General features: G+C 37.5%; 1 protein-coding gene across 1 annotated transcript; it reads right to left on the bottom strand.

Annotated features, from left to right (window-relative positions):
• Positions 1–629: 629 nt before the first annotated feature.
• pspc1 (paraspeckle component 1) lies at positions 630–15112 on the bottom strand. Its single transcript, XM_084922608.1, has 10 exons — positions 14611–15112; positions 14213–14362; positions 13950–14101; positions 13095–13190; positions 12755–12951; positions 12338–12422; positions 11939–12044; positions 7149–7206; positions 3614–3750; positions 630–3183 (listed from the first exon to the last, which is right to left on the bottom strand). Exons 1-10 carry the CDS (start codon positions 14989–14991, stop codon positions 2998–3000), a joined length of 1548 nt encoding a protein of 515 aa, XP_084778734.1. The 5' UTR covers positions 14992–15112; the 3' UTR covers positions 630–2997.
• Between the last annotated feature and the right edge of the window lie 279 nt (positions 15113–15391).

Below are 15391 nucleotides of genomic sequence, written 5' to 3'. Positions count from 1 at the left end.
ACCTGCATAAAGTGGGCTTTACAAGAATACAAAGACACAGCAGGATGAATTGAAGTCTATAGCTCGATCGGCACTTAACATGTCTTCAAGTGGTGGCTTCATTAAGCGGTTCCCACAATACAATACTTTCAAAATCAAGAGTGAACAGGCAACACCACAATGATGGGTGTTAACATATATTGGAAAGAAAAAAAAAACTTCTGAGCCAAAACGTTAAAAGAACAAGAAAAGTAAAGAAACAAAGACACTGGGCAAAAACAAGGGGGGGGGATTGGATGACAATTAATGACGAAACAAAAAGACGCTGGAGAAGAGGCTTGACACTCTTTCAGGTATAGTGGAAGAAATGTGGTTTGGAGGGGGCTCTGCTAATGGAAAGAGAGATTTGGGTGTTTTATTGCCACACCCTGTGGATACTGCTTGATTAGGCACACTTCCCTTCTCCAACAGGAAGATGACCTTCACTATGCAAAAACTATCTGGAAAAGAAGCAACAGCACTGTTCAACATAATTTGTGCTCATGGATAAGTAGATCCACTGTAATTTTATTAAAAGCAGTACACATTACTCATGATAGAGTCTTAACTACACAGTAAGTGTAAGGAGTGCTTAAAAAAAAAGAAACAAGTTCCTACAAATGTTTTATTTCTCTTCACCATCAAATACAAGATGATTTAAGCTGCTGAAACATTCACTCTCCATTAGTCTGAACAGCTCCTCAAAAATTGTAAGAATGTGCAAAGGAAACACCACGATCAAAATACAAGGAAAAAAAAGGAAGTATTATAAGGACATAAAAATTTACCTTCCTAGCAATTTACCTTTGCTAGGATATTTATCATCACTGACAGGTAGCCACAAAAACCAATACTGAATATAGGTCAATGTGAAAATTCAGAGAACATGCTAGCACGTGTTCTTTAATGGTTCTGTAGGTTGGAAAATGTCAGAAAAAGCAAGTACAACCGACAGTCACATGGAGATACACTGCATGGACAAAAGTACAGGGTTAAACGGCTGGCAACAAGGCAGCCTGTGAAAGATCTTGCCTCTGATATATCACCACAATCAACTGTGTGTGGTATTATTGCAAAGAGGAAGCGTTTAGCAGGTCCCCAACCTTTATTGGGCCACGGACCGGTTTATGTCCGACAATATTTTCACGGACCGGCCTTTAAGGTGTCGTGGAAAAATACAACAAAATAAAACCAGTACCGGTACCAAAAAAAGAAGATTTATTCATAACACACGGGAAAAGATCCAGGGAAACAGAGTTAACGATAAAAAAGAAAATAGCACTAAAAACCAATAAGAACCCTGAAGACCATAAATTTCACACCCGAGCCTCAACACTCGCGCCCCAGTACCGGTCTGTGGCCTGGGGGTTGGGGACCACTGATTTAGCAAAAACTGCAACTTAGCAACCGTTTCTTTTTGGAGCGGGGTCACTGGCTGCATGGATACAAAGTGTGGAACATTTGCTGACAACCAAGTTCCAGACCTCCTCTACCATTAACATCAGCACAAAAACTGTAAGCCAGGAGTTTCATGGCATGTAGTCCCATGGCTGAGCAGCTCCTGTACATGTAATCTACCCAGTACTTTTGTCTAAATACTGTACTTCAATATTTGACTCAAATCTAAAGTAACAAGTCTAAGTTTCAGTTTGCTATGCCAAATTATAAATATTTCAAAAGGTTACCACTTGTTAATCTTGAAAACCCAGTCTTGGAGAGATATTCAAAATCCCATGCTGGCAAAGCTCGTCAGCTTGTTAGAATGAACACAGCAGAACACGTAACAGGAGCTGAAAGCAGTTCCTAACATCTCGAGGCAAACATTTTTACCGGGTGTCTGACATAACTGGAAGGGTGCGGTGGGGGACCCAACAATATATCAATATAATAATATATGGCTTCCCATACCAATGTCTTGATTTGGTGCTGTAAGGTAAATGTGTAGTGAAGAAACAGAAATGTGATGCATCATAACTGTCTTGTAATGAATAAAAACAAAAAACAAACAAAAAATAATAATCACTGCTGAATCACTGCATCATTCAACTGTTTTTGTAGGTGAAACATCACCATAGCATACTATAGTACATACTGTACAGTTCCTACCCATAGTTATCATCGCTTACTCATTGTGCCTGCATACAGGTCAGCACACACTGAGGACGGCAACATGTTATCATACATTCTTGTGTTCACTTAATATTTGTTATTTAAAACTGTAACATTTGTTTTAAAACGTCTTGATGCATTCTCAATCATCCAGGGAAGTAAATCTCCAAAAAGTTGATTCTGTTCATCTGGACGTAGCGTTTTGTGGGAGAAACGCTTCGTCACTCATCCAAGTGACTTCTTCAGTCTCAGCTGACTGAAACCAGCCCACTGAAGGAACAGTGGTCAGCTCCTGACCTCCCAGCCCACTGTTCCTTCAGTGGGCTGGTTTCAGTCATTATGCAGATACACTGTTTATAAGATTGGGGAAACCTGCAGTCAGCTGAGACTGAAGAAGTCACTTTGATGAGTGACGAAACGTTTCTCCCACAAAACACTACGTCCAGATGAACAGAATCAACTTTTTGGAGATGTAACATTTGTTGGTGCTGACTGTCAAATTGCAGGAATAGCACCACTATTTTTTGAGAACTTTGACTTTGTGTTTTTGCAACCTTATTTTCAAATTCCCTTAAACCAACTTAAAAGTTTATCTCACACAATAGAAGTCATTACGACTGCAAACCTGCCGACCCTTAAAATGCTATGAAACTATGGATCCACAATGAACCCCCCCCCCCGCTTCATTCAGACCACAGAGGGAAGAATCATATTCTACAAAAAGTAAACACTGAGGACAAGTTTAAATAAAAAGCATGTTCTGTAATTTTATCAATTACAAAATAAATGCCCAGGAACGGTAGCGGGCTTGTAAACTGTAAAAACAATAACTAGGGCTCATTAACACAGATCCATGAATACCAAGAGAGGTTAGTATCTACGACGCTTGTTATTTGGTCCATCAAAGACTCCCCCCACAGGACTGCCCCTCCCAAATCCTGGAGCTGGTCCAGCCTGGGGGCCCAATGGTGCTGGCTGCTGCGGCTGCTGCTGCTTTGGAGAGCCAGCATCGGGTCGCCCCCCCATGGGTCCGCCTTGTGGGTATCTATCATTTCGCTGTGTTATCATGACGTTGGTGTTGTAGAAATGGTGGGAACATTGAAGGATTGATATAAAAGTTGTGTTGCAAGTATGAGAGAATTTTCCCCCCACAAAGACATGAACAGAGACCAGAAGAGCAATGATGCAAGGAGCAGGATTTTCAAGAATGGGTTCAGTCAGTGTTTAGTTTGATCCAAGTGTCATCATCCAACAGTAAATGGGAGAGAAATAAACCACGTAGACAAAGGGAGAGAGAGGAATGAAACTGTTAGTTAGGTTTCCAGTTTTAACAAAGCTCTTAAAATCTTCATTTTTTCCCAGTATAATGTTTTTAAGGCTTGGCTCATGTTCAATTACTTTTTAAAATCATTTTTAGAAATTTCTTGGAAGCCAAATTAAACTTTTCTTCTGGAAAAACATTTCTTTATTTCTCTATATACATTACCATGGCTCCATTCTCTGACATCAATGGTGTCCCCATTTTTGCTGTTCCCTCTGGGCCAGTGGGTCCTCCCCTTCCACTCATGCCCATCATTTGACCTTGGTTACCACTGGGCCCCGCAGAGGCCTGGTTATAGCCATCTACACGCAAAACAACGGAGCATTGGTTGGTCTTTTGGTAGTTTAGTGTAATTAATGTAAATCAACGGTAGCTTAAAGACAGAGCTATTGTTAATATTTTAAAAGTTAACATTGGTTTTTGGTCAAAAGGTAAAAGATCCTGGAGTCTACAAGATGTACTCGAGCAACAAAAAGGGAATTACTATTTTGAGAAATTTCATAGGAATCCATCCAAATCTTCATCAGCATCACAGTTAAAACCAGGATGTCAACCTCAGAGTGACATAAACAAGATAAAGCCAAGGTCACCAGAATAATGAGGATACATCACCCAAATGTTTTTGCAGAATTTCATGGCAATTCAACAATGAACCAACCAAATGACCGACAAGACCATAATACTTGAGATAAAAATGAATAAATATATTTTACAACCAAAAACCAACGTTAAGTTAAAATAGTGGACAGGGACTATGTTCCAACAGAATTATAAAGGCTGCCTCATGGTAAGTAAAAGACAGAAAATAAATAAATAAATAAAAATAACACCAACTCTTAAAGTCCATAGATTTCTAATAACCCTTGGATTGCACATCACCATAATCACAATAAATACAGAGCTGGAGAAGCTAGATAGTAATAGTCGACTACGCCCCCCCCAAAAAAGAGTTCTATAAACATCTGATTCATTATTTAACCCCCACCTCAAAAGACTCTGTACATTTCTGGAGCTAATAATCAACTTGACTTGAAAATTACTCTCAATTCAGAATCAATGATCAATATAATCCTATTTACTGAATTAGGCCAATATTTCTTTTACATGATAAAAGATGTGAGCAAAAAATAAAGAAAATCATTCTTTAAGAAAATCAATCATACTTCTAAATTATAGGAGATAGAAAAAGCATTGTACACACAATTTTTCAAGCATTTTGAATGAGGATTAATCACCATTTGAAAACTGACTATTATCAGAATACAAATAAATAAACAAATAAATAAAACGTATACTACATATTTTACTTTGCATTCAGGCATAATCAACATGACTAGATCAGCGAAGGCAGTTTAACTAACACAAACATCTACAAACCCCCAATCAATAGTTTCAGAGCAACATAATTCTGCCAGACTCTTATTTTATACAAACAATGCCATACATTCAGTGTATTCATATATTATTTCATTCACTGGTTAAAGTAGCATACTCAGAAAAGAACTTTATGGAGTTGTCACTGGGACAGGCGAAAGTGATATCAAAGAAAACAAATTAAAGAAAGTTGTTCAAAGTGTATCTAACACCATTTATATATTAAAACAAATGACATGTGTTAAAGAAGCAGTGTGCAGGACTTGGTAGAGATCAGGTAGCAGACTGGAACCAACTACAGTATTTGTACTTCACTCTGTACATATATATTAGAAACATAGAGCTCAGTGTTTGGGTATTATTGGACACTGCAGAAAAATGACACACTATGACAGGCCTAGTGAAAGTGGATCTGTTGTTTCCACGTACAAAAGAAGCGTTCCTTCTAAGCTAACAAAAATATACGAAATTACATGGGTTTCTACACTAATGAAAACACGACTAAGGATACTATTCAATTTCATCTTACTTACATAGTAGTAACTTTAATTGTGAGATTTTGGAGATGCTACACATCTACCTTAACAGTTCCCCAATTTTTCCATCTTGTTGCATTAAAATGTTTTCTGTGATAGCTTGCACACTGTTTTAGCATTAGCTAAACCTTGATGGAACATAAAAGACTGTGATACATTATAACACTGCACTGGATGTCATGGATCTCTTACAGCAATCCACAAAGTTACCAAAGACAGATTAAGGTAGGGTAGGCAAGTTACAACTAGCTAGCTAACGAATCGTTAATTGTGTCTTGGATTATTTTTAGTTATTAAAGCAAAAAAAAAAAAAAAAAACATTAACCATTGCTATGTACAGTTACATAATTTATTGTTAATTAAAATCAATACTGTTTATTATTAAAGTTAATATCATGGATCACATTAGCTGATGAAGTAATTTGTAAAGCTACTCAACTAGCACTTCCACTCACACAGCAATAACGTTAGCAAGAATTGATGGTGCTATAACTTAGCTAAACTACATGAATTTGGTGGTGCCAACAATGCCTGATGACCTGACATTACTTTTGCAAAGAACATGAATTTAGCAGGTGATGAGCTCCAGAAGTGAAATTCATTCTGTAACAGAAATCACTCACCAACATTACCCAATACAAGGCCAACTATAAGGTCCAATATAAACTGAAGCCCCTGCTTGGGTCGCCCGTTTTATCTAATACAGTACAACACTAATTAATCTTGCTTTTTTGAGGCACTAAAGAAGGCCGTTATGGAGCAAGCACAGACATAACGGCTTTTATTTTTGCAGAAAAACTGCAAGCTCCATTAAGCTTCTGTTAAGCTCCATTATAGTCTGTTCACAGATTGCAGAATTATTCATGTATTCAGATGCTTCTATATTGGCAGAGTTAGAGTACCACCAGACGCTTGCCCTAAATCTACAGTGTACCAAAAGCTTTGTAATATTAAGCTTCTTTAAAAACTGAGGAATACTTTGACTTTTTAAAAATAATAGAGAAAAAACAAAGAAGAAATCATGTCAAATGTATGACACCTGCAAATCATTTTTTTAAAGCACTGTAGATAGTTACACTGAAAAGCACACATTACGAACCAGATACAGTACTCCCTTTAAATGAAGTTAACTAGACATTTTGCTATAAAGTACATTTAAATGAGTTACTGCAGAATGGTTTATAAGGTGATGTGCAATCCTAGGTTATAGTCTTTATGCTAAACAGCTAACATTAAGATTAATGTGTCGAGTCTATATAATCAGAATCCACGGTCCCCAGCCCCTCATCCTGCACTCAGAAGATCACAAATTGTTGAAGACATGATTTGTATTCCCAACATAAAAGAAAAAGAATTAAGTCTGCATGTACTGCAAGGCTAAAGGCCAAGACTTGTAAAACTTAAAATATCACATAAATGAATATGTTTTTAATTTATTATCCATTATGTCAGACCCACACAGAGCTGAGGATGAAGGCTCAGAGACCCAGTAGTTCTCAAACTATCAACCCCACCACCCTAAGAGACAGTACCCATTCAGCACATTGTAAATTCATGTTAGTATCAAGTCGATGTTATTGTGAGGAACATAGTTTATTTTTACTGCTGTGTACTGCATCCCAACTGACTCCATTTCCAACTGAAAAAGCATTAAAAACACTCCAATATATGTTAATTGCAGTGTTGGAAATAAGCCACTAGGAATGCAAGAAGAATAAACCTGATACATGAAAACAAATCACTTGATCTGGTTTTTGTATTAACCAGTCCTTACACAATGATGCCCATACCTCCCATATTAATGGCTCCACGAGGGCCCAGCTCACCCACTCTCATTTCCTGTTCTCTCTGGAAGAAGTGAAGAGAAGCCTTCAGAATAACACTCTGCTAAAATACAAACGCTCAGCGGAGAGCCAACTGCAGAACACTCACACTCACAAATCATTACATTTCCACACAATGGCAGACAAGCAATCTCACACTTGGATGAATAGCAGTTGTAGTAAAGCTAGAATTTAGTGTTAGCTTTAGTGCTTCTTTGACCCTATTCAAACAAGGACAAATTACTTTTGTAAAAATAAAACTGTTAAAATCTGACACACCAAGTTGGCAAAGAAATTTCATAAAGCACGTTCTTTATATGTGAATCCAAGGACAGCATGGTGACTGCAACAATACTGTAAGGGAGCCTTCATTTGTAGTAATTTATCAAGTTACAGAATGTCAAGGATGGAGAACAAAGTAAATAGAGTCCATTTTGCCTCTCTCTCTACCAATAACAACAGTTTTTGCAATACAGACCCGTGTCAGTACAAAAATGAAAGCACTTGGACATATCCGAGTACAGCATGTACAAGTGCATTTCTCCTTTAAATAATTAAAAATATTATATATAAATACAATATAACTGGTTTGTAATTTTTGTAAATCCAAAAATGTTGTTCTGAAGTTCTTTTCTTGGGTTTTTTTAAATAAACATATCATATAACAACTAGTGTTGTAATTTTTGGTTTGCATTGGAAGCTAAGCACAAAACACACACAGTCACCATTTACCCAAAGTCAAAAATCTATGTACATGTACATTAACGGTAGCAGACAGGCGAGGATTTGGTGATACCCGTTTAAAAGGTCATTTTGGTGTGTCCGACCCCATGGTCACGCTCGCTTTTCCACACGCATTTACACACACAGACACACTAAGACATTTCATTTCATTTCATTTACACACACACACACACACACACACACACACACACACACACACACACACACACACGGGGAGTATTTATACATATGTATATTCACACTCACTCTAATACACATAATCCTGCAGACACAAAAAGTAATTAAGATTCAAAACAGACCAAATCTAGTATGAGAAAACATATAAAAAAAAAAAAATGTTCTATTTTAATATAAAGTAAAACTTGTATGAGTAGGTCCATATGCACATTACCACAATTAAATTACAATCTATACAACAGACTTTCATAATACAGTTCAACAACAATCATGAATGTGGCCTACATCAAATATATCATTGGAGAAGGTGGGAGAGGAAACAAGTTACTGGAAATACTGTGATTCTAAACTTCTGTACTATTTACTGTACTTACCTTTTAAATGGTCACTATGTTGCAGTTTTAAGAAAACTGACTAAAACTGCACTAATCTAAAGTATCTATCAAACAGTGATTATTTTACTGCTATTTTAAACTCTAGAGAGCAACAAATGCAAGATTTAGATTCTTGGGAGACAATAAAACCTACAACATTGTACTACAACCTACACCTAAGTACTACAAATTACAAGGACATGAGCAAGTTTAAAAAATATTTTACTCATCATTGCAAGATATTACTATTATGTGGATATATACTATATCCACATTATGTGGCAAATGTCCTGACAAACAAAACATGAAACCCTCTTAGTTGTCTGGTTAATACAAAGTGGTTTCTAATTGCTCTTTCTCGGTATTCTACTACAAAAATGTTCATGTTCATTGACACTTCCATTTTTTGTACTGTATTTTTTGATTACTACTCTGACTAAAAGTCATAAGAGACAGATGGCAGACATTGGTAGGTCTAGGTACATTTGTTCAGCATCCATTTGATATATGAAAGTAAAGAGACGCCAACAGGACCTTTAAACACAGCAAAGGACACGAAGAGAAAAGTTATAACAGAAATCAATAAAATGCAGTATCATACGAACAGCTACACACCTACATGACAGCATAGTCAGATCATTACAAATAGTCACTGCTGTTAACACTAAATGTTGCTTTTTACCAGCTGATCATATACAGAGCCCTCAGCATGTTTAAAAACTGCATATTTATAGACTCTGTAAAGATATTTTCAAAGTTAAGCCCTACATGTTACACTTTAATAAGATAAAACAGGTTGGGGTGGATTGTCACATGTTTTATTACATAACTAATATTTTTCTTTTTTTAAATCGTAGCAAAAATGTCTATGTAGCAAAAACTATTCACACAACCTGTATTGAGATCATGAGAACTTTAATTTAGAAACTGGCAGGGCAACAGAGCTGCACTGTTTGACTTCAAATTTTGTTTAGTGCATGTGCATCCTGCTAACTGAAACGAAACTAAGGCACATCCTTACAAAAAGGTGGATTGTCACATAAGACTGTTGAGCACTGAGACATTAATAGCTTAATTACCTAAAACAACACTTCTGCAAAAAATACTGTTAATACTTAATTTTTATTTTGTATAAAAGCTTATTGTAGTTCTTTAAGAAACTAAAAAATTAAAAAGACCCCCTTTAAAAAATAAAAATAAATCAGCTTAAAGTTTTGAAAACATTGTCATGATCTTATGAGCTCAGCATCTGAACTACACAAAGTCTGAGACGGATGTAGTTTCTATGAGTGTCCTAACTACGACCAGCCTTGCAGTCACATTTTCTTGCTTCATTACAATTTTATTTATTTAAATAAATAAACAAGTAAATAAATAAATAAATAAATAAATAAGAACAATCAAAAAACACCAAGAGTCGATTGCCAATCCTCACAATAGTGGAGCAGTTATAGCTGCACATACATTTGGGACGTGTTTGTTAAAGATAACACGTTTAAAGAACACTATATGTTGTAACAGCACATCTAAACCCAGTTTACTTAAACCATGCTGGTGGTTTACAGCGTAATGTGTGATTACAGAGATTTAATGATGTATGTGACTGCAGTGGACAGATTAGGTTATGTTATTCCATACTGTTAGCAGACACATAAATGTGGCACAACCAATACACTTTTGCTTTATGAGGAAAAAGAAAAAAAAAGAAAGAAACAAATTAACACCAACATGCTGAACATGTATCACTGACTATGTTAAGACAACAAATAAGGCTTACCGTAAATCCTTTATTATTTTACTTAGATATAAATATACATAAACTACATATACATTAATATGGTATTAAAAATATTGTAGGTCACCATTTATTGAGTACTAACTACGAACAAACAGTTTTCTCTATACATATTTACACAGTTGAAATGCCTAATAAGCATTTCAGGAACTATATGAATTCTACATCAATCACAATAATCATGCATTTTGAACCCGCACTGACAACTGAGTATTCAATGGCTCTGACTGCAACTAATAAAGCATTACAAGCTTTCATAAACAGGAGATGAAGTCAAATAAAGCTTGAACTCAAATAAAGCTTGTAGAAAAACTACAAAAAAATATAGTGAGTCAGATTCTTGTCAGTTGAAGTGACGCAAAATAAATCCAAACAGGAAAAACATGTTCTGCTCAGCAAAGACCACAGGCTGTATATAAAATATAAACACAGCCACCAGGTCAGGGAAGTGAAGCTAATCTTGAAGTTCCCTCACTATCACTGAGGGCTGCTACATGTTAGCTATTTGTATTAACTTGTTAGTCGTATAAACTGAGTACAAAGTTAATATACCAGTGAACTCCAGTCACAGAAATGTTTTGAATCATGAAATTTCATCAGTGTCGTCATTTGTTAGAAAATTTGTGTTTTCTGCTTATTTTTGCATAAGTTGGCTTATTTTACAGTTACAGAACGAAATATTCCAATTTACAGTTTTGGCAAATAGAAGAATCTGAATGCTATTTATATATCTACAATGCACACAATAGTGTTGGTATGACCAAGTGCTGTGACCAGAGAAAGGGAAACAGTTATCATTCCTAATAACATCACTTATTAAAGTTAGCAAGCTAGCCTGTGATACCTGACCTTTAAGTGGTGTAACTTCTTGTTCCAAATAACCACTTCGGTAACAGCCACATGCCAAGCTCGCAGTTTTAATATTTCTTTCACTAGTTTGACAAAAGAGCATGCAGCACTTTTCCTACTAATCAAATTTGCTGTCAAACTAGATTTCTACACTAGTCTGACTATAAAAGAAATGTCAGTTCTGGGGATGTTTCTATAAGGATAGCGACCTGAAGCACAAACTAAACCCAACATTTGTGCATGTGGTCTGACATACTCACACTACTTCTGCTCTTAGAAGCCAAAAATTATAACTTCAACCAACCCAGCGTGTTAAAATTATGTGTTATTTTGGAACTGATGTATGAAGTACAGGATACATCGTCATACTAAAACTACTTCCTCAAGAAAGGAATAAAAGAAACTGGTTGCAACAGATAAGACACACTACTAGTAACAAAGTCCAACAACTGAAGGTTATGAAGTAAGATGTAAAGGTACAGCTCTGTATTGATGGCTGTACAGGGTGTATCACACTACTTAGGTAGTTTCATCAAACTCAATAAGTCAATCTCTTTATATTCCTACATTGTGCTTTTTTACATTTAAACATCTGAAAACGAATTAAAAAACAAAACAAAACTGTATGGTGCGATGTGACGTGCATAAATATACAGGTTGTGTATGTAAGTATTAAGTAAGAAAGTATTTTAAAAAAAAAACACCAGCCTTTAGGTTACATTACTGGCAGATGCTATTAATTTTAGGTGGCTGTGCACCCTCACATCAGTATAGAAAGTAACCAGGCAGCTGGATGTATGTGCTCCATCTGTACTCACGTTTTCCATGTAGTTTGGTTTGAAGCCATCTGGTTGGCGTCTCAGGTCCTCCTGCTCTCTGTGCCTCATCAGCTCCTCCTCCCTCCTCCTCCTCTCCTCCTCGTGCCTACAAAGCAAAGAGTGAACAATGTGTGAACAATTGCAGATCGATTAACACAAACCTCAATAAGCTTTAAAAGAAAGCATCTTATCATCAGATTGATTCTAGTCCAGTAATTTTCATTTATTTTTAATATGTAAACAACCAAAATAAATGGGACAAGTGGGGTAAAAATGAACCACGACTTTTAACCTAACAGATCTGTGCCTCAAGAGAAGCAAAACAATATCATTTGGCCCTTTACAGTAAATACTAATCACATTCTCATGAACTTTAACTGCTTAAATAAAGAAGCACACCTCATCTCTATCTGCTTTCGTCTCTGTAGCTCTTGGTTGCGAAGCTCCTCAAGTCTCCTCAGCTCCTCCTGACGTCTCATTAGGTCTAGATCATTGACAGTAAACGTAAAAAAGTTCATCCAAGAAATGAGAGACTCACTGGAAAGGCAACTGATTGTAAGGCTACATTATATTGCATGATATTTATTTTCACAAAGTTCTGTGAAATAACAATTTTTCTTTCTTTAATTTTTTAAATCAGAGAAAACCCTAACAGTATTATTAACCAGTTCATTTCGGGAAGGTCCATATACTTTTCTTCCATCTAAATATATGCGAAAAGCTGATTAGCATCTCCAAAACATTACTAGATATTATCCACATTAGCAGGCTGGTATTAAACTCCATATGTAAAAATGAGCAATAAAGGCCACAGACCTTGTCTCATTAACATGAGCTGATGTTCATGCTTGGCTGACTCCAGCTCGGCCTCCAGTTTCTCTTTAGCTTCTTTAATGTTCCTGTCCACCTGGTCCCTCTGCTGTTTCTCCATCTCATCAAGAGCTTTCCAACGAGATGAGAACTCAAACTCAAACGTCCCGGGCTGAGCAAAACGTGGCTTCTGTTCTCGTTCCCTGCGAAGAAAATGCAAGTACTGTCAATAAATCTGAATTATAGCATTCCTCTGATACGGACCTTCAGTTGTCTACAACAGTATCAAAGGAAGGAAACAAATCCACTGAGTTACGACGTGACTGCAAAATGACTCATTGCTTACTTATAGTACTTTGGAGTCTTTTGCAGCAGTTTTTCAGAAAGGCCATCCTCATCATCAAAGTGTTCTGCAGGTTCCACAATGGCAGGACAGGGTGTTCTGAAAAAAGTGAAGAAACTGTGTTAATACTAACATTAGCAGATATTGGTTAATAAAATTTGGGAAACCCGCATATATGCATTTGGCAACCTGTTTTACCCTTCTGTTCAGGAGGACAGTTAATTTTCCACTGGACAATCTCCTCTTATTTTAAAAATTCAGTCACTTCTCACCAGCTATCCCCAGCCCTTCCTGGCCTGCATTTTTTGCACAACTGCTGGCCCACTGTCCATGCTGCTATTCGAGCATTTCTCAGTACCCTTCAGCTGCTTCTTCAGATGGACTCCAGCTCCATTATCTTGGACTGCAGCTTCTTGACATCTCCTCCATGCTGTAGGGTCTGTTAGAATGGTCAACAGCAGGAAAACTGGTTCATGTGATGCTAAGCTACTGCTACTGTCACCAGCTGAAGTCCCAGGAGATTTATTTAGGAGTTCATTCGTGTGACAACTCTCACCGGAGAATGATTTGATTATATTGCTCACATATTTGTGACAAAGTGATTATGGAAATAAGTTCTGAAAGCATGTCCAATTTGTGCAGACTCATGTATCTGTACACTGATGAAGGGTGACAAAATTAATCCTAAAACCATCTTTTTCACTTCTATAATGGCAAGGACCTAATGTGGTGTTGCTGCAGTTTTAAAATAAAAACAAGTTACTTTAAAGCACCCAATGTAATTACAAACTCAACACCAGAATGAACATATTCAAATGTTTTCAGCTCATTAAATAGCCTCATCCCTCTGCTCCTTACGTGGTCAGCAACAGTGCTCCCTCGGTGCAGCGCTCCAGAGCTTTACGCGCTGCTACTTTGCTTGCAAACTCCACAATGCCTCTCCCAGTGGGACGACCTCGGTCATCTGTCACAACAATAGCCCGTTCCACTGGTCCAAACTGGGAAAACGCCTGAGGAAACAGCGAAGTTAGGTAACCATAAATGCATAAATCCTCCTAGCAATACAGAGGAACGAGACATGCAGATTTTACTAAGTAGTTTTCTTCTCTTGTTTATTCTACCTGTTCCAGCAGTTCATTTGTCACCACAGGCAGCAGATTGCGCACTGTGAGCGCAGAACCGTGTGTGGCAAAGCGGACTCTGATTGGTCGATTATTCAAAATAGTCCCATCCAGCTCGGCTTTAGCGATCTCTGCTACAGTTCGGGTTTCCTGAAGGGATAAAGACGCATTCCCTCAACATTGCTTTCACGCAACATTGTTAAAGTGTGCCTGACACGTATAGGATGTAGAATTTCAAAAAAAATAAATAACAATAAATAATTTACTCTCAAATATAAGACGCTAGCTTCCAATATATATTAATTAGTAATGCTACATAAAAGCTTGCTATATGTGTGTGTGTTTATTATATTTGAGGCTTCACGTTAAAACCAACAAGTAGAATTATTTTTCCATACCAAACGAATGAAGCCGAAGCCCCGCTCTCTGTTGATGAACACCTCGTTGACGTTCCCATATTTAGAAAACATGTTTTTGAACTCCTCCTCTGGAATATCCGGCGGGAGACTGCCGACAAAAAGACGGGAGCGCTGAGTGAACGTCTTTTCACCGGGCTTTCGGAAACTAGTAATGTCTAGGGTCATTTCTGTCGGGCCTTCGCCGCTTCCTTCCACGGCTCCTTCCATTTGTTCAGCAACGGGGGACTGCCTCGGCGGCGGGGCCGGGCTGTCTTTGTTCGCCGGTGTCTGCTCCGCGGCCGGTGAGTCGGTTCCGCGTCTCGCCGGCTGAGGAGAATTGTTGCTTTGCATGTTAACTTGTTGCATATTTCGATTAGCCATGCTTGGAATACTTTTGTTGTGGAAATTTGCCCAAGTTTAATTAACTGGCTGCACACCAGCAATGCCTGCATACGCCTCCTTCTAATTTTAAAGATGGCGACGGCTGCGTGCGCAACTTTCTTCCAGTTCTCGTGAGATTTGTGGCAGACGCATTGGGTAAGCGTTACCATAGTCACTACAAGATTTGATGGTTCGTTTTAGTGTAAAGAAGTATTTACCAATTACTGTAGAAAACAGTGAGAACTGTGAGAAGAGACTTTTGAAACTGACCCTGTTACTAGTAACAGCACGTTTGAAGCTGAAGCTCCGGCGCATTCAACACACTTCCGAAACGAGGCTTGGTACGTCTGAACAGAGTCACATGATCAATGACGTCCGAAGCTTCAATGGACACGATTCA

Source organism: Perissodus microlepis, chromosome 23, assembly GCF_051167445.1.
Source record: "Perissodus microlepis isolate ML-2025 ecotype Zambia chromosome 23, ASM5116744v1, whole genome shotgun sequence".
Classification (NCBI taxonomy): domain Eukaryota; kingdom Metazoa; phylum Chordata; class Actinopteri; order Cichliformes; family Cichlidae; genus Perissodus; species Perissodus microlepis.
The sequence above is the reverse complement of the archived record's forward strand: the minus strand, read 5'-3'. Positions and strand labels throughout refer to the sequence as shown.